Source organism: Oncorhynchus gorbuscha, linkage group LG08, assembly GCF_021184085.1.
Source record: "Oncorhynchus gorbuscha isolate QuinsamMale2020 ecotype Even-year linkage group LG08, OgorEven_v1.0, whole genome shotgun sequence".
NCBI lineage: Eukaryota > Metazoa > Chordata > Actinopteri > Salmoniformes > Salmonidae > Oncorhynchus > Oncorhynchus gorbuscha.
The window spans coordinates 72,192,962-72,214,500 of record NC_060180.1 but is presented as its reverse complement, the minus strand read 5'-3'; the positions used below and the strand labels follow the sequence as shown (position 1 = coordinate 72,214,500).

Below are 21,539 nucleotides of genomic sequence, written 5' to 3'. Positions count from 1 at the left end.
TCCATATGCACAAAAAGCTTATTTCTCTCAAATTTTGTGCACACATTTTTTACTTCCCTCTTAGTGAGCCTTTCTCCTTAGCCAAGATAAGCCATCCACCTGACAGGTGTGGTATATCAAGAAGCTGATTGAATAGCATGATTATTACACAGGTGTACCTTGTGCTGGGGGGAGGGGGCAACAAAATGGCACTAAATTGTGCAGTTTTGTCACATAACACAATGCTATAATCTCGGGTTCTAGAATTTAATGTTCATTTCTCTACCATAAGCCACCTCCAATGTCATTTTAGAGTATTTGGCAGTACATCCAACCGGCATCACAACCACAGACCACATGTAACCACGCCAGCCCTGGACCTCCACATCCGGCTTCTTCTCTACGAGATCGTCTGAGACCAGAAACCCGGACAGCTGATGATACTGTGGGTTTGCACAACCAAAGAATTTCTGGACAAACTGTCAGAAAACCGTAATGATCATGCTTTTTAATCAGCTGTGAGGTGGATGGACTTTCAAATATGTGCACAAAAATTATGCATATGAAACATTTCTTGAATCTTTTATTTCAGCTCATGAAACATGGGACCAACACTTTTTGCGTTTATATTTCTGTTCAGTGTATTTACGAATCCTTGTCTTTGGGATGGGGGGGGGGTGCTGCCTTGTCCCAATGTGATCACAGTGTGTGTATGTTTAATGTTCCATTGGTGTCAAAGATTATAGGTTGAGCGGTTATATAGAAAGAGCCATGAAGCTGCTGGGGAGCCTGCTTCTGGGCCTGTTGCTGGCCGGGGACTTGAGCCTGGCTCAGGAGAAAGATGGAGTAGAGGAACCAGCCGAGGAGGCGACTGCAGAAGATGACGAGGCTGCAGCGGAGTTGGTGGCAGAGCCCGAGAGTCCTGGGACAGAAGTTGGACCACCTAACAACCGGCAACCTTGTACCATGTGGATGGGAGGAGTGCCAGGCACTTCAGGGCACAGTGGGAAACAAGGGAGAGACGGGAGAGATGGGCATGATAGCCCACGAGAAGAGAAAGGAGATACAGGAAATTACTTACTTGTCATTTTTATCCATGAGGCACAGTCAATTAACATCAATACAGACATCTGTGAGGTTCTGTGTTATGCACTATAGCCCGTTACCATATCATATGTGATTGAATATTATCTGCTGTTGGCTTGTGTGGTTGTATGTGTTATGCAACATAGCTGACATGAGACATTAACAGTTTCAGGGCCATGGGCCTTTCTCGTGATGGAAAAATACAGAATAACATAAAGACAGGAACTGTGCAATTAGTTGCGAGGGACACATACAGAACGTAGTGAAGAGAACAAACGGTCTTTTGTTAAATAACAGGAGCCAGGTGTGTGATAACTGTATCAAGTGTAGGAGCGCATAGATATTCTTCACAACTACAAAGACTGACCGCTGAAGCACCTAGGGGGCTGGGACCAGCTTGGGCGCCAACAATCAACGATAGGCTGGGTGAGTTTAAACCAAGCTTAGTCTCTACTCTGTGACAGGCCGGCTCGGAAGCAGGAACTACTTCTGTCAGAGTATATTATAATAACTTTATCAGGAACATGTCAGTTCTCTGTTCTACCCTGCGTGGTGTTACAGCGAACCCGTATATACGAAAATTGCATTTACCACTTATTTCTTAGCTAATAAAAAATACACAGTATACAATCGGTGACTCAATGTCATATTTATCCTGATACCAGATTCGATTGACGCAACCCTTAACACATCTAAATCCTCCCTGACTCTGGTCTTTGTGTGTATAGGTGAAGCATGGCGACAACGGCCCTCTGGGTCCTTGTGGTTTCCCGAGCAACCCTGGTCTGAATGGGGCGTAGGGCGAGAGTGTCCTGTCGTATCACTCTTCCTTCAGCGTGGGCCTGACAGATCCTGTCCCTGCCTCCAACGTGCCCATCCACTTCAACAAATTATTTCACAACGAGCAACTCGTGAGCAGGAAGGTCCACTACTCCCGCCTTGGGGTCTACTTCTTCACGTACCACATCACCGTCTACACCAAAATCCTCGTGTGAGCCTGTTCAAGAACGACAAGCCCATCATGTTCACCTATAACCAGTACTACAAGGGCAATGTTGATCATGCCTCTGGGGCTATCACACTGAGGCTGGAGTCTGGGGGCGAGGTGTGGCTGCAGATCTACAGAAGCGTTTGGAGGGGGGGGTGTATGCAGACAACACCAACGACTCCACCTTCTCCGGGTTTCGTTTGCATCCCGACATGGGAGCGTGGAAGGCCAGGAGGAGACTTCGCTCTGTTGAACTTGGTAGATACTGAGGTTATGCGGGTCTTGAAGGGAGATATTGAGACTTGGGTAGGTTGTATCATCTTTTCCCTGACTGTTCTATAGGCCTCCGTTGCCCAATGACTGGTCTGAGGGGGGAGCGGTAACAAGTTGTTTCTTACATTATTACATTTTCAAAAAGATGCACTGAATATTTTTAACTTATCAAATGTGGGTTTTAAAATGTTGGTTCTATATCTATTGGATTCTAGCATTTAAGATACATTAATGCAATACTATATTTAATATACAATTGAATAACAAAGTTGTGCACAGAAACAGCTTATGACCTAGATGGCTTTATGTCTGTGTCACATCATATGGGGGCAGTGTCTGTGAAAAAAAAATGTGTTACAGTAAAAATGAAGTCAGCTATGCTTTCTTTGTCAGATAGCCATTTTGCATCGTAGTGGTTTGTAAACAAGATTAGCAACGGAGTTTTACTTTGCTGATAAAATAGGGACATGGCAGGTTTGAGCAAGTATCCCCAACACTTTGGGAGTGTGGCAGGCCAGTCACCCTTCAGACATTTGGTGGATCCCATTTAGCCAACCAGTCGGTCACGGTTTGTCAGTAGTATATCCTATTTCTGGTTTGATGACCATGGCCATACAACTGTGCTAAGGGGAATTATATCCCTCCCTTCTCCCCTTACGCCTGGCTGAAAAGTATCATGAGAATATTTATTTGGAAATCAACTCTACGGAGAAAAGAGACAGAATCTAAAAGTTGTAATGTACTATATCAACATTCAGTTATCTTTCTCATAATATATAGTTAATTGGCAGATGCAATCCCCAAACTGACAACATCTTCATTCTAATAAAACCCTGCTCGGACGTTTAGCTGTGCCTGTCTCTATGTCAACACTGATGCTGAAATAGAAACTGGAGATCGGTGTAAACTACTGTACTGTGTGCAGTAGCTTCTAGCAGTGACCTGGGTACTCTACCTCCAGGTCTAGAGCCAATGGGTGACCATGTACATTGCATCACTTGCTCGTGGACCAATTAGAACTAAGCTATGTTCGTCCTGGATAATCTATCGTGCTAAGACTAAATAGTAATGAAACAACATCATGATGCTCTTGGCCACTTAAACGGTCAGACTAGTCAGGCACACAGTAGGAATAGATGTGTGCTAAGAAATAACTGCCTTATGGAGATGTGTGGAGACAACTGCCTTGTTCAGGGACGTGATATCAAATACTGATATACAGTTGAAGTCAGAAGTTTACATACACCTCAGCCAAATACATTTAAACTCAGTTTTGCACTATTCCTGACATTTAATCCTAGGTTTAGGTCTGTTTTTAGGTTAGTTGAGATCACCACTTTATTTTAAGAATATAAAATGTCAGAATAATATTAGAGAAAATGAATTATTTCAGCTTTTATTTCTTTCATCACATTCCCAGTGGGTCAGAAGTTTACATACGCTCAATTAGTATTTGGTAGCATTGACTTTAAATTGTTTAACTTAGGTAAAACGTTTCGGGTAGCCTTCCACAAGCTTCCCACAATAAATTGGGTGAATTTGTGCCCATTCCTCCTGACAGAGCTGGTGTAACTGAGTCAGGTGTGTAGGCCTCCTTGCTCGCACACGCTTTTTCAGTTCTGCCCACACATTTTCTATAGGATGGAGGTCAGGGCTTTGTGATGGCCACTCCAATACCTTGACTTTGTGGTCTTTAAGCCATTTTGTCAAAACTTTGGAAGTATGCTTGTGGTCATTGTCCATTTGGAAGACCCATTTGTGACCAAGCTTTAACTTCCTGACTGATGTCTTGAGATGTTGCTTCAATATATCCATATAATATTAATTACTCATGAAGCCATCTATTTTGTGAAGTGCACCAGTACCTCCTGCAGCAAAGCACCCGCACAACATGATGCTGCCACCCCCGTGCTTCACGGTTGGGGTGGTGTTCTTCGGCACGCAAGACTCCCCCTTTTTCCTCCAAACATAACAATGGTAATTATGGCCAAACAATTCTTTTTTTGTTTCATCAGACCAGAGGACGTTTCTCCAAAAAGTACAATCTTTGTCCTCATGTAGAGTTGCAAACCGTAGTCTGGCTTTTTTATGGCGGTTTTGGAGCAGTGGCTTCTTCCTTGCCGAGATGCCTTTCAGGTTATGTCGATATAGGACTCGTTTTGCTGTGGATATAAATACTTTTGTAAACGTTTCCTACGGGTTTCTTCACAAAGTACCTTTGCAGTTGTTCTGGGATTGATATGCACTATTTGCACCAATGTACAGTCACCTCTAAGAGATAGAATGTGTCTCCACCCTGAGCGGTATGACGGCCATGGTGTTTATACTTGCGTACTATTGTTTGTGCAGATGAATGTGGTACCTTCAGGCATTTGGAAATTGCTCCCAAGGATGAACCATACTTGTGGAGGTCTACAATTTATTTTCTGAGGTATTGGCTGATTTCTTTTGATTTTCCCATGATGTCATGCAAAGAGGCACTTAGTTTGAAGGTAGGACTTGAAATACATCCACAGGTACACCTCCAATTGACTCAAATGATGTCAATTAGCCTATCAGAAACTTCTAAAGCCATGTCATCATTTTATGGAATTTTACAAGCTGTTTAAAGGCAGTCAACTTATTGTAAATACACTTCTGACCCACTGGAATTGTGATAGATTATTTCACTGTCTGTAAACAATTAATGGAAAAATTACTTGTGTCATGCAAAACTATAGTTTTTAACAAGAAATTTGTGGAGTGGTTGAAAAACTATTTTTAATGACCTAAGTGTATGTGAACTTCCGACTTCAAATGTTTTTGACTGGGTTTCCTATGTGTTGGTTTTCTAGTTGACAGACACTTATTGATTGATAAGAAACCAGACCAATGACAGAAGTTACATTTAGGTCATTTAGCAGACGTTCTCATCCAGAGCAATTTACAGGAGCAAATAGGGTTAAGTGCCCAGCTGAAGGGCACATCAACAGATATCTATTCCAGTCGGCTCAGAGATTCGAACCAGTGACCTTTTCCCGATGCTGTTCTTAACACCTGCCTATCAAGGCCCCACTGGTAAATTCATTCCCATCTCCTGTTTGATGTTCTACGTCGCTACCCAAGTTAACGTAATATTGCTAATGCAATTGTGACGATCAAAGACCGCTGAAATGTGAACATGAGTATTTTATGCCTCACCACGGTTCTCTTAAAATGCCATAACTCCTTACAATAACAAATGGTAGAAAATACAGAATTGCTGGTGAATGTGCAGTATTCACAACCCTGGACTTTTTTTCACATTGTGTTGTGTTACAGAATGAATATAAAATGGATTAAATTTCAATGTTTTATCACTGGTTTACACACAATACCCCATAACGTCAAAGTGGAATTATGTTTAAAGAAATATATAAAATTAAAATGTATAAAAAGTGAAAAGCTTAAATGTCTTGAGTCATTAAGTATTCAACCTTTTTGTTATGGCTTAAATACATCACAACATAATGTGGAGTAAGTCTAAGAGTATGACTACTTTCTGAAGGCACTGTTAATTAAATGCTTATGAAATAATCTCACATTCATTGCCACCATCACATCATTAATAAAGGGGAACTATTCATGCATGTGTCCACTGATTGGATTTATAAGAATATTTGGAAGATAAATACACAAAGCAGAGAAAGAGGACGAGAGGACAATACAGTACTAAAGGTTAGGAGGACAATACAGTACTAACGATCAATGTAAATAGTGTTTTTTTCTGTAATGGGGAATTATTGATTAATGGGTCAGAGACATGGGAGGAATTTTTCTATACAGTGAGCCTGAAATAGGATACTTGTTATTTGGCCATTGGCCCAGTTTTATTGCAAGGACTTCTAATTGGTCAACCACAGGCTAGGGCTGAGTTATAAAACTAGATCATGTCCCTTTGTTCTGTGGAGAGAATCACTGGGGACAGGGGAGTATGAACATCTACCTCTCTGCATGGATTCGCCCTCTTTGAATAAGAATAAACCTTTTTCCTCCCCTGATTTGCTTTGGGGTCTGTGTTATTGAAGAGTAACAACTGCTAATATATTCATACTGTATTTCCTGAATAAAACCACAAATCTAAATTCTGAGGAACATCACAATGCAAACCACGTGATGAGCTCACAGTTTAATCAGATGGAAATCAGCAGTGAAAGAGCAGGAATCAAGTCTATTCAGTAACTGTGCAAAATGTGGGCCTCCCGAGTGGAGCAGCGGTCTAAGGCACTACATAGTAGTGCTAGAGGTGTCACTATAGACATGGGTTGGTCCCAGGCTCTGTCGCAGGCGGCCGTGACCGGGAGACCCATGAAGTGTTGCACAATAGGCTCAGCGTTAGGGGAGGGTTTGGGTGGCCGGGACGTCCTTGTCCCATCACGCTCTAGCGTCTCCTTGTGGTGGGCCGGGCTCATGGATGCTGACTTCGGTTGCCAGTTGTATGGTGTTACCTCCAACACATTGGTACAGCTGGCTTCCGAGTTACGCAAGCAGCGCGGCTTGGCAGGGTGGTGTTTCGGAGGACGCATGGCTCTCGACCTTCACCTCTCCTAAGTTGCAGCAATCGGACAAGACTAACTACCAATTTGATAAATTAAACTAAATAATAAAATACGCAACATTTTCACAGAACAAAAATGTAAAAGCAACAATTCAATTCATTAAGCCCAAAATCTATGGATTTCACCTCACTGGGAATACAGATATGCTGTGCCTAGTTGCTGAATATTGGCAGGAACTTGAACACGCAATCGTACACGTCGATTCAGAGCATCCCAAACATGTCAATGGGTGACATGTCTGGTGAGTATGCAGGCCATGGAAGAGCTAGGACATTTTCAGCTTCCAGGTATTGTGTACAGATCCTTGCGACATGGGACCGTGCATTATCAAACTCAAACATGAGGTGGTGGATGAATGGCACGTCAAGGGGCCTCAGGATCTCGCCACGGTATCTCTGTGCGTTCAACTTGCCATTGATAAAATGCAATTGTGTTAGTTGTCCATAGCTAATGCCTGCCCATACCATAACCCCACCACGGGACACTCTGTTCACAACGTTGACATCAGAAAACCCGCTCTCCCACACACCATAAACACAGTCTCCCATCTGCCCGGTACAGTTGAAACCGGGATTCATCCATGAAGAGCACTTCTCCAGCATGGCAGAGGCTACAACCCTGTTGAGGACAACGAACACAGGTGAGCTTCACTGAGACGGTTTCTGACAGTCTGTATAAAAATTATTTGGGTTGTGCAAACCCAGTTTCATCAGCTGTCCGGGTGGCTGGTTTCAGACGATCCTGCAGGTGAAGAAGACAGACGTGGAGGTCCTGCGATGGCGTGGTTACACGTGGTCTGCGGTTGGGAGGCCAGTTGAACGTACTGCCAAATTCTCTAAAACGACATTCCTTCAGTCATCATGCCAATTGTACATTCCCTCAAAATTTGAGACATCTGTGGCAGTCTTGTGTGACAGAACAATACATTTTAGAGTGGCCTTTTATTGTCCCCAGCGTAAGGAGCACCTGTGTAATGATCTTCTTGATATGTCAATTGTATCAGGTGGATTTAATTATCTTGGCAAAGGAGAAATGCTCACTAACAGGGATGTGAAATTTGTGCACAACATTTGAATAAAATATGCTTTTGGTGTTTTTCAGCTCATGAAACATTGGACCAACACATTACATGTTGAATTTATATTTTTGTTCAGTGTAAATTAAAAGCCTCCAAGGGAATCTAGGAGACAATGAAAGACAAGGTCATTGCTATTGCTAGCTCAATATTGCCATCTTGTGTCCAACAAAGGGATCAATTGAGCGTCATGTCATTTTAAAAACTAGCACAACTGTGCTTCTTATGCACTTCGCAGAATTACCAATATGCTGAATTAATGCAGTAATCACATTTGAATGACAAACATGTTTACACCGTACAGTAATACAAGTGACATTGTGCATCGTCAGTTGGAGGCAAGGCAGTGTTGTTTTTCAGTCACCATCTCTGGAACAATGCAACAGCTTCACTGAAAACTTCAGTATAAAAAGTGATAACAGTGATAGCCAACAGGCAAAAATGAGAATATCAAAAGATGTGGTAGAATAATGTATTTTATTCTCATATACTTTTAAGAAATAATATACAAAGCTATGGTCGCCCCATCCTCACAAAAACCTCTAATCCCCAACTATCAGATAAGTGAGTTCTCCAGTTCTGAAGACCAATGTTTTGGCCGGTACAGTATGTCACTGATTGGTTGGAGAAGTCTGAGGATGGAGTAGCTAAGTCTGTGGATATGAAAGAGTGAGACAGCATTGTTGTGTAAAATAGTTACGTTTAATTACTGAGGCCTAAAAAAAAAAAAAAAAAAAAGTTTAACTTCAGTAAGACAAATGTAGCGAACGTCAACTACGGACTCCATTTAACTAGTGCTGTACTGGATTAGCTGGTATAGCCAAGAGAAAGGTGAGTCCCATGAACATAGGATCATCTCCACCCTCTCTTCCATCATCTTCACAAGAACGCAATTAATAATGTGCAACAATAATTTAGGTTTACATAACCACGTGAAACTAAAGACCCCTTTTTCACAATCGAGAGAAACTGCACATAAGGAATTAATTACTCAAGATGAAGACAAAACAGACAAGCTTACAAAACAAAAAAACATCAAACGTTCAGCAGAAGAGGGGGAAAATTATCAAGTACAGATCAAAGGGGGGGGGGGGGGGGGGGGTTCTGATGCAGAGGTCATGGACGACGAGAACGTTGCCCTTTATCGCATGATCCCATTGGGGGTTCGTGATAGGAACTGGGAGGTGACCTAAAGGTTACGCCATGGGACAGTATGTTCTGAGAAGTATCCTGGCCCAACGTAAGAGGGGTCACAGGTAACTAAGTCTACAGACTATTCCCATCCAGGGGGGGAGGGAGCGTGGGCCGACACAGACATCTCATGTCAAGCAGCTAAGAATCTTTGTCGGCTCACATTTTAAAAAGTACTCAGTGAACTGGGACTGCTAAATTCAGGATTCCTCACTGAATAGAAGCAACTGTATGAGTCTGGAAGGAATCAAAGTTGGCTTTTAAGAATATGCTGTTAACCTGTGGGCTGTTCGATATCCTATCTGCAATGTGACGCACCACTTCAAGTCTATGCTGAAGTGTTGGCATTTGAGTCTTCCTGGAATCAGTTGGTGATTCATACATCGCAAGTCAATCGGAGTCCCTTCAGTTCCCTCTCAACTTCAGTTAAGCCACAAGTCTGAGGAGAAAAAGATGCATTCCCAACCAAAACTGGCTATCAACCGCAACAAACACAGTCCAACAGTTTCTCAAATCCAAAAGGACGCCAGCCAAGTTTATCAGGTAACAAAAAAGGTATGACCTGTAGGTTTGTCAGAATCCACTGGTTTGGGTGTCCATGAAAAGCTCAACACGGCTTCTGTATTATTTTAGCCTGTGGTTTCATAGAACAATTTACATCTTGGATGCCTAGACAAAATCTACACTTTTTCAGGGGCTTGGGCAGTGGTACGCTTCATTGCGTAACCCATGACATGAAGTCTTCAACAGGCCCAGTCTCTTGTCCGCATCCTCAGACGCCCTCTGGTTCATGACGGTACGGACGTGTTCAGACTGGGGCACATGGGGCATAGAGGACCGCGTTGCAGGCTTCGCCCGCAGCCTAAAGCGGTTCACCGTCTTTCATCTCCCACACAGGTACTCAGACCATGTAAGAGTTCTGGTTCTTCAGCTTGTCCAGTTCTTTGCTCTGCTGTCTCAGGAACAGTATTCTGGGAGAAAATGGACAGTTTTAAGAAAATAAACAATTTATCGCGAAGACGCATTCCTAGTGTGTGTGTGTGTCCTGTTCTCACCTCTGTTCCCGCAGCGTGGCCTGGATCTCACACACTCTGACTAAAGACCGGAGGTTTTTGAGTTCGGTGCAGATCTCAGACATGTAGAGACTGCCCATGTTGTGGGCATCCTCCCGTAACCGTGCTGCCTGAACGAGAAAGGCAGAACCGGGTGAGGGGTTGCATCAAAACACACATCATCAACCTTAAAGCATTGAGGTCAAATTTCAGAGAAAAACATTTTAAAAAGTTTTAATTAGCCATCTTCAGAAGGAAATATTTATCAGAAATGTATTTTAGTACTAGTTAGTCAGAGTACCAAGAAGGCTCCTGCCTAGAGTCCTAGGCCTACCTAATGGTTCCATAACCAGCTATAAATGTGTACAAAAGTTGAAGTGGGCATGTGTTGTCTGTGTGCCCCGAGGCTTTTACTCTCCCACTTTCTGACCAGCCAGCGGCAGCGTTGTTTGGTGGTTCAGCTCTTTATAGTCCAGGCGAGGGCTAAATATTGACTAGAACTAAAAAAGGATTAGGGTCTCTCATCTGTCCACCAGGTCTCCATTAGCAGCAGCAAACAGAATCCAACCACCACATGGCATCCCAAACCAAACAGAATCCAACCACCACATGGCATCCCAAACCAAACAGAATCCAACCACCACATGGCATCCCAAACAGAATCCAACCACCACATGGCATCCCAAACCAAACAGAATCCAACCACCACATGGCATCCCAAACCAAACAGAATCCAACCACCACATGGCATCCCAAACCAAACAGAATCCAACCACCACATGGCATCCCAAACCAAACAGAATCCAACCACCACATGGCATCCCAAACCAAACAGAATCCAACCACCATATGGCATCCCAAACAGAATCCAACCACCATATCCCAAACCAAAAAGTGAGCTTAGCCACGCCCTCTCTTTTATCAACTTCAAATAGGAAATGGCCTGGGTGGCCTTGGATGTGTAGATACTGCCATCTACACTAAATGTAAAAAACTGCCGTTTCGTAATAATATGCACACAAATGGATTACATGCATATATCCTACTACCATCAAGGCATGACTAGTCCAAGTCGTAAATCAACAGTAGCAGCTTCTGTGTATCACGGTTATATCAAAACAGTGTGGTACTATTTTGATAATGACTGTATTTAACCCATTAGTCACAGTTGACAGACATCCAGACAGTAAAACGACTAACTCGACGTTCACCCCATTATGCACCCAAATACCTTATTCTACCATCTACTAGAAACTGTTTTGAGTTGAACGCACAAATTCCTTTCTAAACAACTAACTCAACATTGAATGAGCAAAACCAATTGTCCCCACTACACAGTGGAGGTTCTACCTGCTTCTCGATGTGCTCTGCGGGCCAGTTCTGGATGTGCCTGACAAGGTTCTCGTCAAAGTGAGAGGCCAGCGAGGGAGTGAAGGAGCCGGGAGCGCTGGTGAGGCCTGAGGCAGCGTTGGGAACAGAGTGGCCGCCGGTGGAGTTGCTGTTAGGTCCTGGTGGCGGACTCCCCTGACTGCTGGACGAGAGAGACAGCAGAGAAGTATAAGGACCGGGGGGGCAGACAGAAACTACCTCTATTCTAACACCTAGACACTTGTGTTGATTGGATAAGATGCTACTATCATAGGGCTTCTATATACACAACCATTCCAGACATAGACAAGTACATCTCAACTAGGTCAGGGACATTAGGAATAAGGACATTTGACCTTATTCTATTCTTCTGACAAGGGTACAAAACGGGATTGCTGTACTTCCATTTCATAAGACTGTGTATATGCGGGAGGCATACAAGTAGTGCTCCGTGTCTACTAAGAACCATTCAACAAATCTAATTTTATTGGTCACCTACACGTGTTTGGCAGATGTTATTTGCGAGTGTAGCGAAATGCTTGCGTTTCTAGCTCTGACAATGCAGTAATATCTAACAATACACACAAATCTAAGTAAAGGAATTAAAAAAAATATATATATATATATATATATATGGATGAACAATGTCAGAGTGGCATAGACTAAGATACAGTAGAATAGAATACAGTACATACATATGAGATGAGTAATGCAGAATACGTAAATATTATTCAAGTTGCAAGTGATTTCAAGTCTATGTACATAGGGCAGCAGCCTCTAATGTGTTAGTTATGTACCTCCGCTGTAGGAGAGTTCGGGGGTCCTCTGGACGTTTCTCTGCTGAAGCCTGCTGAGAAACTGGTCCTGGTTTCACTGGGGTAACCTGCAGAGGGACAAAATAAGAAAGAAAATTAAAAGCAAGCAAGAGGGAAGGAGAAGAAAGCAGAGGACAGATAAAATAATGGTGAGGTGGGGGGGGACTCAGATCACAGGGTTAAAATGACAAAACCATACACCTCGATCATAACAATATCATTGGACAAGCTTAGAGTTTCCGTGGAGGTGCTGACCTTTGGTTGGGAGGTGGCAGGTGGCATACTGAGCAGGGGTTTCTGGGTAAGGAGGTTGGTCTGGGGCGTGCCATTCCTGGGCGACACGTATGAGCGGGGCGAGGAGGCGTCTGACGTTAGTGATATGGGCGATTGACTTGCCTGCAGGGCCGCTATTGGTTCGTGTCCAGGAGGCGAATAAGACAAAGGTACTATTTTTAATAAGAACAGCCTTAACCTCACATACACAAAGGGTATAACTACATTATAAATATGCCTATAAAGACATGAGTCATTCTAAAGGTTGCATTTTTCTTATGCATCCAAAACTTTAATGAAAAGCAGTGGATATCGTTGCTTAGAGGACGACCCTGGTTAAATACATCCATAACCAAATTTGATCGATTATTCAACAACAAAAACTAGCATACGTTGCCCTGAACTGAACGACGCCCATACATCTTCTTGAAAGACATTGGTCAAATCTTCAGCTAAAGCTTTCAACAATAACAGCTACCCTGAAAATATCCAATATGAGGATCCTTCTTTGTGGGCTATACTCAGCCTTGTCTCAGGGTAAGTTGGTGGTTGAAGTTATCCCTCTAGTGGTGTGGGGGCTGTGCTTTGGCAAAGTGGGTGGGGTTATATCCTTCCTGTTTGGCCCTATCCGGGGGTGTCCTCGGATGGGGCCACAGTGTCTCCTGACCCCTCCCGTCTCAGCCTCCAGTATTTATGCTGCAGTAGTTTATGTGTCTCTCTCTGAGGACCTGAGCCCTAGGACCATGCCACAGGACTACCTGACATGATGACTCCTTGCTGTCCCCAGTCCACCTGGCCGTGCTGCTGCTCCAGTTTAAACTGTTCTGCCTTATTATTATTCGACCATGCTGGTAATTTATGAACATTTGAACATCTTGGCCATGTTCTGTTATAATCTCCACCCGGCACAGCCAGAAGAGGACTGGCCACCCCACATAGCCTGGTTCCTCTCTAGGTTTCTTCCTAGGTTTTGGCCTTTCTAGGGAGTTTCCTAGCCACCGTGCTTCTACACCTGCATTGCTTGCTGTTTGGGGTTTTAGGCTGGGTTTCTGTACAGCACTGAGATATCAGCTGATGTACGAAAGGCTATATAAATACATTTGATTTGATCCTCCCGACAATAACAGCTACCCTGAAAATATCCAATAGGAGGATCCTCCCAACAATAACAGCTACCCTGAAAATATCCAATAGGAGAATCCTCCCAAAAAGAACAGCTACCCTGAAAATATCCAATAGGCGAATACTCCCAATGTATTTCTATCTGAATAGAAGTGTAATTCTATATATCCTAGTTCTATACATCAACCAGGAGACACTGGAATGAAAAACCATTCTAACAGAGAGAGAGACGTCAAAAGAAGGTGATGACGTGTGACAGCAGCCATACCTTGGTTGGAGTGTTGAGCAGCTTGGGAAAGAAGAGCAGTGATGTTGAAAGCAGACGGTCCAGCAGTGAGGAGTTTATGAAGCATAGACTGCAGGGAAGCTTGGGTAACAGCAGCCGCGAGGACTAGAGGAGAAAAACAACACAGGACAATGAGAAACACAGATACAGGCACCCATATGAGTGTTATGTATATACCACGCACAGACCAGTCCATACATGAATGAATATCAAGAGAGACGGGTTGTTGAGTGACAGTGATTTTCAAAATGGCAGCATTATACAATAATCAATTTTAGAAAAGAGGTGAGCAGACATGATATTGGACTTTTACCCTACGAGGGGAACAATGAGACAAATCAATAGAACTGGCTTTGAGGTCCAGAGTTAAGTTTGAGGGATATAGACTATGCAAATCTGTCATTGAATGGGTAGTTTAATGAGATGATTTTATATTCACAACCCATGTGGTTGACGAGAAGCGATCGTCTCAGGATCGCCCATGCACAAGAATAGGACCCAAAAACCCCTTCCCTCAATTGAGTTACTCCTTTTATCTCGATATGGTGAATTAAGCCGATTCAATATCTGATCCTGTCTGAGTAACAGAAACTTTAGAAATCAAACCCAATGAGACGTCTTCTGAAATATCAGACTGAGGATCAAAACGATTGTGGCCTAGATGGTGTGCAGCTAGGGACCGACAGATGCACGTTCGGCTAGATGGTGTGCAGCTAGGGACCGACAGATGCACGTTCGGCTAGATGGTGTGCAGCTAGGGACCGACAGATGCACGTTCGGCTAGATGGTGTGCAGCTAGGGACCGACAGATGCACGTTCGGCTAGATGGTGTGCAGCTAGGGACCGACAGATGCACGTTCGGCTAGATGGTGTGCAGCTAGGGACCGACAGATGCGTGTTCGGCTAGATGGTGTGCAGCTAGGGACCGACAGATGCGTGTTCGGCTAGATGGTGTACAGCTAGGGACCGACAGTTGCATGTTCGGCTAGATGGTGTACAGCTAGGGACCGACAGTTGCACGTTCGGCTAGATAGTGTACAGCTAGGGACCGACAGTTGCGTGTTCGAGTCGCGGACAACTGTAGTCTTTTAGCTTCTCCTAACCTGCTATGAAAAGACCCTTCTGAAGCCAAACCCACTGGCTCTGTTGTAATATCATCACTTCAGACATCAGAAAATCCAAATTTGTGTTTCACATTTCAGTATAGCAAAGGCTTTTTTCAATACCTATTGCTGCATCTAGTTACAAGGATCACATCATACTCCAGAGTTGACCTTTGAACTCTAAGTCCTATTTTCAGGCAGAGCTTATTTGGACCCAGGTCTGCTAAAGCTCAAGAAGGAGAAATGTGGTGTTAGGCGACTCACCCTCATTGATCTTGGCCATGTCCATGCTGCCATTGCTCATCTGCAGGGTGGCCTGCAGCGCTGGGAGGAGCTGCCGCAGGAGGGCGGGGTCTTGGAGCAGGCCCGAGGCCTGAGATTGGACAGAGGGGGACACGGGGACCATGGAGGAGGATGAGGAGGGGGTGGGGTTAGAGCCAGAGGCTTGGTTCAGGCCCGGATTGGTGGAGGAAGATGACTGGGAAGGAGCAGTGTTGGAGGACGACTTGTCCCCTGAAGTACTCTCTATGGAGGGAAAGGAAGAACAGGACTGAATAGACTCTGGCTTGATAGACAGGATGTACCTCTCTGTGGTTCAGACTGACTTGCTGTACTCATCTCCATTTTGTTCATTGAAAAGGTGATAGCCATAACACATACAGTTGTCAAGTCTTTTCAGATCAGTGCAGACGAAGGAGGATGAGGAAATAAGTCACTTCATACCATCGACACGCGGCCAAATTCTAAGACAGTAGATGATTGAACATTTCACAAAGGTATAGTCATACTATAACAACAAAGAAAGTTTTATTTAAAGAGGCAAACATCAAAATCCAGATGTGGTTAGTGTATCTGAATCTTAGACAACAACTCCCATAAACGACCCCCTCTGTAGATTTCATACTTACTTGTGGTGGCTGTGTCCACAGACTCTCGTCTGTAGTCCCGGTCTTTAGGGAATGTGTTGGACTCTCTCTTAGACGGGTCTTTTTGCCTTTGCTCTCTGGACACAACAAAATACAGAAACTGAAGGTCATTGTCAGGATTACATTTAATTAAACAGTGTAACTGCTGGTTGAATTCAGTATGGGAGTGTTAATGTCAGAACCTGTACTCTACCGATCCAAGTTATGGGACCTTTCAGCATGTTCAATCGATGAGGTTCAGAAATAGGGGATATTGGGACATATTGGACTGTATTGCGATTTAAAGTAGAAACGGAAGAGTTTAAGCTAAAGAGAAGAAGAGTATGATGTTTATGAGTGAGACATTGTTTTTCCATTGGTCGAGGCCTTACCTCTCCAGCCAGTCTTTGGGCTTCTCCCACTGAGAGACCTCAGTCCTGCAGTTGTAGTAGTACTTCTTGCCCGAGGAGCTGATGTGCTCCGACCAGTCGTCTGCAGGCTCGTGAGGCTGAGGGAAGAAGGCACAACATAAAGGTCAACTAACTTAACACTAGCGTAGGTTTTGGGTTCAAGTAGGCCTACTTTTGGAAAATCAGGATAAAGGCTAGCGGCTGGTAATCAGATTCTAATGTGAAAATCGGTGTGGGAGATACAGGGGCTTGTAAGTAAGCATTTCACTACAAGGTCACCTGTGACTAATAAAAACCTGATTTGACTTGCTCAATAATTGATTGATTCGACTTGCTATTAATAAAAGCAAGCTGATCCTGTACACTATTTAGGCTAGTCTGCCTCAGTCAAATGTGGATGTCAGGGTGTATATCTATATTCTGAAACTCTGCAATATCTGTGTTACCCTGCCTATATAGAGGACAGATTTACACCTGGGGCTATGAGGATGTGTCCAACAAGGCTAGCAGTGATACTTGGCTACTGGGTCGCTTCAGGTCCATTCACCAGGTAATTTCTTGACACAAGTGTATGCTGAGCTAACCCTTCAGTTCCAGGGGCTCTAGTCCATCGTTTCTCTGCAGATGGGTTTGTTTCTGGTTGTGAATGTAGGCAATAACAACAAAAAACTCTTGCGAGCTGAAAAAAGGTATTTCTTGATAGACAGATCATGAGGATGGATGGACACCAGAGAATAATCATCCTTTACACAACATCCTGACAGAGCCGATTGACATAATTTGTCACACAAAACTGAACTGTAAACAAGCAGAGCTTGTCCTGTGGCTTAGAGACCCATGTTAGAACCCCAGCCTGGTGGATGCCTACTTTCAGAAATCACTGGTTCAAGTACAACGAGGTATCTTACGGTGTCTGATGCCTTGCTTTGATTTGAGTGCGAGTTGGAGCTGTGGTTGTGAGAATTCTCTTGCGGAGAGCAGCTGGTCCCTTTAAAAGAAATGATATGATGAGAACATCTACGAAGGAGACCACACTATTAGCAACCATAGACATGACAGGTTAGGCTACCCCCTATCCATTGAACAAAAGCTGTTTGCAATACCATGGAATTTACAGCAGCTTTCCATTTCATGAAGCACCAAAGTACAGTATGTCAAAATTGTATACTTTAGTGCCCAAAAGCATCACAGTAATGTAGCTAGCCTAGGTGCACTACGGTTTCATCATTCTACAATACTCTCTCATTTGACAAGACAACATCGAGTTAACTACTTTAAAAAAGCGCCTGTGGAACTTCAGCAACATAACTTTCATGTTAATCTTGCTTTGATGTCTGTGTATAGACTTGACCAACAGTTTTGTGTGGATATCTTCAGTCATGAATTGGGCCTTACAGACTCAACGTCTTGTTGTACACAAGTAGCCATGCATGTTTTGAGCAGGTGTCATGTATGCGGAAGTAGTCCAAGACCTCTCAATAGCCCAATTTACAGTGTAAATCAACAGTTTGATGTAGGCTATTTCTAAGCTGGACCCAGATATGGTGGTGCTGTATAGCAAACTCCTAGGGTTGTTTGGCATAACAAGGCCCACAGGAATTGGCTAAACAGCATAAACATATCTAGGACCAGGCTAGGATACCTGAACTGGCTAATCAAAAGCAAGCTTCTCTGTGCACACAAGCAAAAACATTTAAGTAATATTACCAAAATACAGAGAAAGGGTTCTTTAGCTAGGTTCTTTCTCTTTGGGCTTACCACCATCTTGGCCTCGGAGTGTGTGAAATGTTTTTGTTTTGCTGTGTCCGTCACTGTGCTTATTGACTGGACTTTCATCAGAGTGTCGGAGCATTTTGTAGGGTGGTGTAGGATCTGACAACCCATCTCGCATTTTATCGTGACGGTGAAGGGTGGTAGATTGACTCTTGGGCTGGGATTTGTGTGTCTGCAATACATATAGGCTTGTGTCAGTCAACATAGCAATTCAACGTTTCCTCTTTATGGATGAACACCTTTCCACCCACTGACATATGATACTGTAGGCCTACTTCCTACTCTTGACATTGATTGTGCTGTACTTTTCATTCCTGCCTAGCTATGTATGCACAACCGTTTGTAACGTTGTTTCTTGCAAAGCTAGCTAACTAGCTTCCTTAAACCACTTATTTTTTTTGTCTACATTTGTCAATTTGTTGTACTGCAATTTGAGCCATTTTACGTATTCTGAGTTACTACAATGGTTACTACATCCATTATTTGTGCAGTATTCACACCATCAACATAGATAGCTAATATATTAGATCGTTATGCTCCATTGGTTATCTAACTGGCTATCAAGGACTGTATTTAAGTTAGCTAGCTACCGCGTAAAAATAAACATAGCTAGCTAACGTTAGTTGGCTAACGACTAGCTGGCTAATGTTACGCCAAGGGAAATACAGTCGGCAGCTAGCTTGTTGGTTAACTATAAGTTATTGTTCAGCATTAGTTAGCTAGGTAATTTAACTAACTAGTTGTAGCCCAACTTGTGTTCACTGACGTTAAGGTAATTTTGCCAAATCCTGAACCAAGGCTTTTGAGTTGCAAAACTAAAAGCCAGCTAAAGGCCTGCATGGCTTACGAGTTAACGTACGTTAGCTAGCTAACACACTTGCTAACTACGTAGCTAGCTAAGGTGCTATATTCACTTGCTTTACCTGATAGGGTTGTGAATCCCTTCGGTCGGTACACCTGAAATATAGACAAAGGAAAGTTAGCTAGCTATAGGCACAAATTTGAAATGTTGATGCTGCAAAAAAATATATTATACTAGCTAACTAGTTAGCCACTGTAGCTACTGACGTTAGTTACCTAGCGACCACGTAGTTCGCTAGTTGTAACTAACTAGCTAGATAAATGAAAACCTTAGCTACATAGCTAACATTATTATGTCAAGGGAAGGGTAGAGTTGTCAAAGAGAAGTGACAAAATGTATGGTCGTTTACCCATCGCTGAGTCTCGGTTGTTTCCTTGTATGCATTACCATCAATGCCGTGTTGATGTGTGTGTGCGCGAAGGGGGTGAACTATTGACAACAAAATAGTATTATCGTCTTCAGTTAATTTATCTTGGTGATGCCTTGGTAATTAGTTAGCCAGCTGGGAAGGCCAGCAACTAGATTTGCACAGTGGATAGCTATGTTGGCCTTTGGTCCATTATTTGCTCGCCTAAACTGCACAATCTCTTCTGTGCAGTGCCAGTGAAAGGAAACAGGCGTAGCAATGAAATCAGTCCCGCCTCCACACACTTAGCTATTTCCGGGATACTCCCTTGTCGAAAAAGGTTCGCAAACCCTTCAGCTCATCAATGATTTGCAATGCAGTCAGACGAATTGCAGTGGTTGAAATAACAACAAAGCCCATCTCTGAGAATGCACATGGCCGATGACATTTGATGATTGAAAAAGTATTGATACAAAGGGTAGTATAGGTCTTTGCACTTTCCCTGCCCCGGCCCAGTATGTCGGATAGTCTAAAGTTAAACAACTCAAAGGGCCCAATGCAATATGACAAAATTATAAACCAACCCCTAGTCTCTACCCTAGTGTTTTTCATTCCTCCATGGGCTGTGCACAGTACTACCCATTATAACTAATCAAAGTATTGCAAGTTATTTTAATTTCATAGCACTAGGCTGAGACAAAAGCCCACATACACTGGCCCTTCGGTACCAGTAAGAACACAGCCTGGAGAGCCTATTTTTTGATTGACCCTGTTCTGGATAACCTACTGATCAGGACCGATGCTGTATTTCTGTATCCTTGTCTGTCTGTATAGGACTAATGATGAGCCGACATCAGACCATCACTTTATCTGGCATTGCCTGGTCTAGTCCACTCAGGTCTAAAGGAACCAACGACATACAACTGATTGGAAAACTTTTAGGGGGAAGGAAACTGGTGATAGTCGCATTGGGCTAATACTGTCTGGTTCAGACTGGTTCATTGCTTTTACTATTCAAATGGACCCCCACCTTCTCTCTGGGAATTGATGGGAAATGATGTAAATATATCACTAGCCACTTTAAACAATGCTACCTTATATAAATGTACTTACCCTACATTATTCATCTCATATGCATACGTATATACTGTACTCTACATCATCGACTGCATCCCTATGTAATACATGTATCACTAGCCACTTTAACTATGCCACTTTGTTTACTTTGTCTACATACTCATCTCATATGTATATACTGTACTCGATACCATCTACTGTATGCTGCTCTGTACCATCACTCATTCATATATCCTTATGTACATATTCTTTATCCCCTTACACTGTGTATAAGACAAAATGTAGTTTTGGAATTGTTAGTTAGATTACTTGTTGGTTATCACTGCATTGTCGGAACTAGAAGCACAAGCATTTCGCTACACTCGCATTAACATCTGCTAACCATGTGTATGTGACAAATACAATTTGATTTGATTTGATTTGGTGGGTGTTACCTTATTTGGACTGTGCTGAGCTTGCTGAATTGCATATTGACAGCAACTTTATTTACCATTATTTTAATCCTATTGCTCTAGAGAATTAAAAATGAAACAAATGAATTCATATTAATGCTGAATAAATGCAGCACTTTAGACACGAACAGTATGCAGCTAGTCTGACTTATTAAGCACCATTTCTTAGTTTTTCCTATTCTCTTTAAATTATTGAGTCATTTTTTTGGGGCCACCTAATACAATAGTTATCTTTTAATTGTTAACTTTAAGTCACAAACGGACTAAGTTGCATGTTAGTCAGCTGTTTAGGAATATAGGTCTTCAGCCTGTATACTTGCTTTCATGTATTCCACAGATGCTGATTGATCTGTCTCAGTGTACAATCAATCAATGATGGCATATGAAGGACAGAAAAGCTATGATTCCATGGTGAGTATAGACTTATATAATTGGGTGAGAGTGAACGTACACTTCAATGACATGACGCAATGTGGACTGTAGAAAGATTGTGGACGATTGAAAGATTTGCTTTCAATGAGGCTAC

The 21,539-nt window shown here is 42.9% G+C and overlaps 1 protein-coding gene and 1 pseudogene across 2 annotated transcripts; one reads left to right on the top strand and one right to left on the bottom strand.

Annotated features, from left to right (window-relative positions):
• The first annotated feature begins 699 nt into the window (after positions 1-699).
• LOC124041036 lies at positions 700-2,480 on the top strand (annotated as a pseudogene).
• Positions 2,481-9,271: 6,791 nt separating this feature from the next.
• LOC124042166 (WW domain-containing adapter protein with coiled-coil-like) lies at positions 9,272-19,762 on the bottom strand. Of its 2 annotated transcripts, none has more exons than XM_046360557.1 (13): positions 19,488-19,762; positions 19,200-19,233; positions 18,262-18,448; positions 17,412-17,491; positions 16,486-16,601; positions 16,097-16,191; positions 15,453-15,713; positions 14,068-14,190; positions 12,660-12,811; positions 12,387-12,472; positions 11,572-11,749; positions 10,225-10,352; positions 9,272-10,140 (listed from the first exon to the last, which is right to left on the bottom strand). In XM_046360557.1, exons 1-13 carry the CDS (start codon positions 19,526-19,528, stop codon positions 10,071-10,073), a joined length of 1,551 nt encoding a protein of 516 aa, XP_046216513.1. In that variant the 5' UTR covers positions 19,529-19,762; the 3' UTR covers positions 9,272-10,070. The 2 variants fall into 2 exon arrangements, with proteins under 2 accessions (XP_046216513.1, XP_046216512.1); XM_046360556.1 differs by having other exon boundaries at positions 11,572-11,752; positions 19,488-19,761.
• Between the last annotated feature and the right edge of the window lie 1,777 nt (positions 19,763-21,539).

Bases quoted from the DNA above. Each gene is read 5' to 3' on its own strand.
- LOC124042166 (XM_046360556.1), bottom strand. From the start codon at position 19,528: ATGGTAATGCATACAAGGAAACAACCGAGACTCAGCGATGG. The intron at 19,234-19,487 runs GTAAACGACCAT...TCTATATTTCAG, and splicing joins CAACCGAGACTCAGCGATGG to GTGTACCGACCGAAGGGATT. The intron at 10,141-10,224 runs GTGAGAACAGGA...ATTTTCTCCCAG, and splicing joins GCCACGCTGCGGGAACAGAG to AATACTGTTCCTGAGACAGC.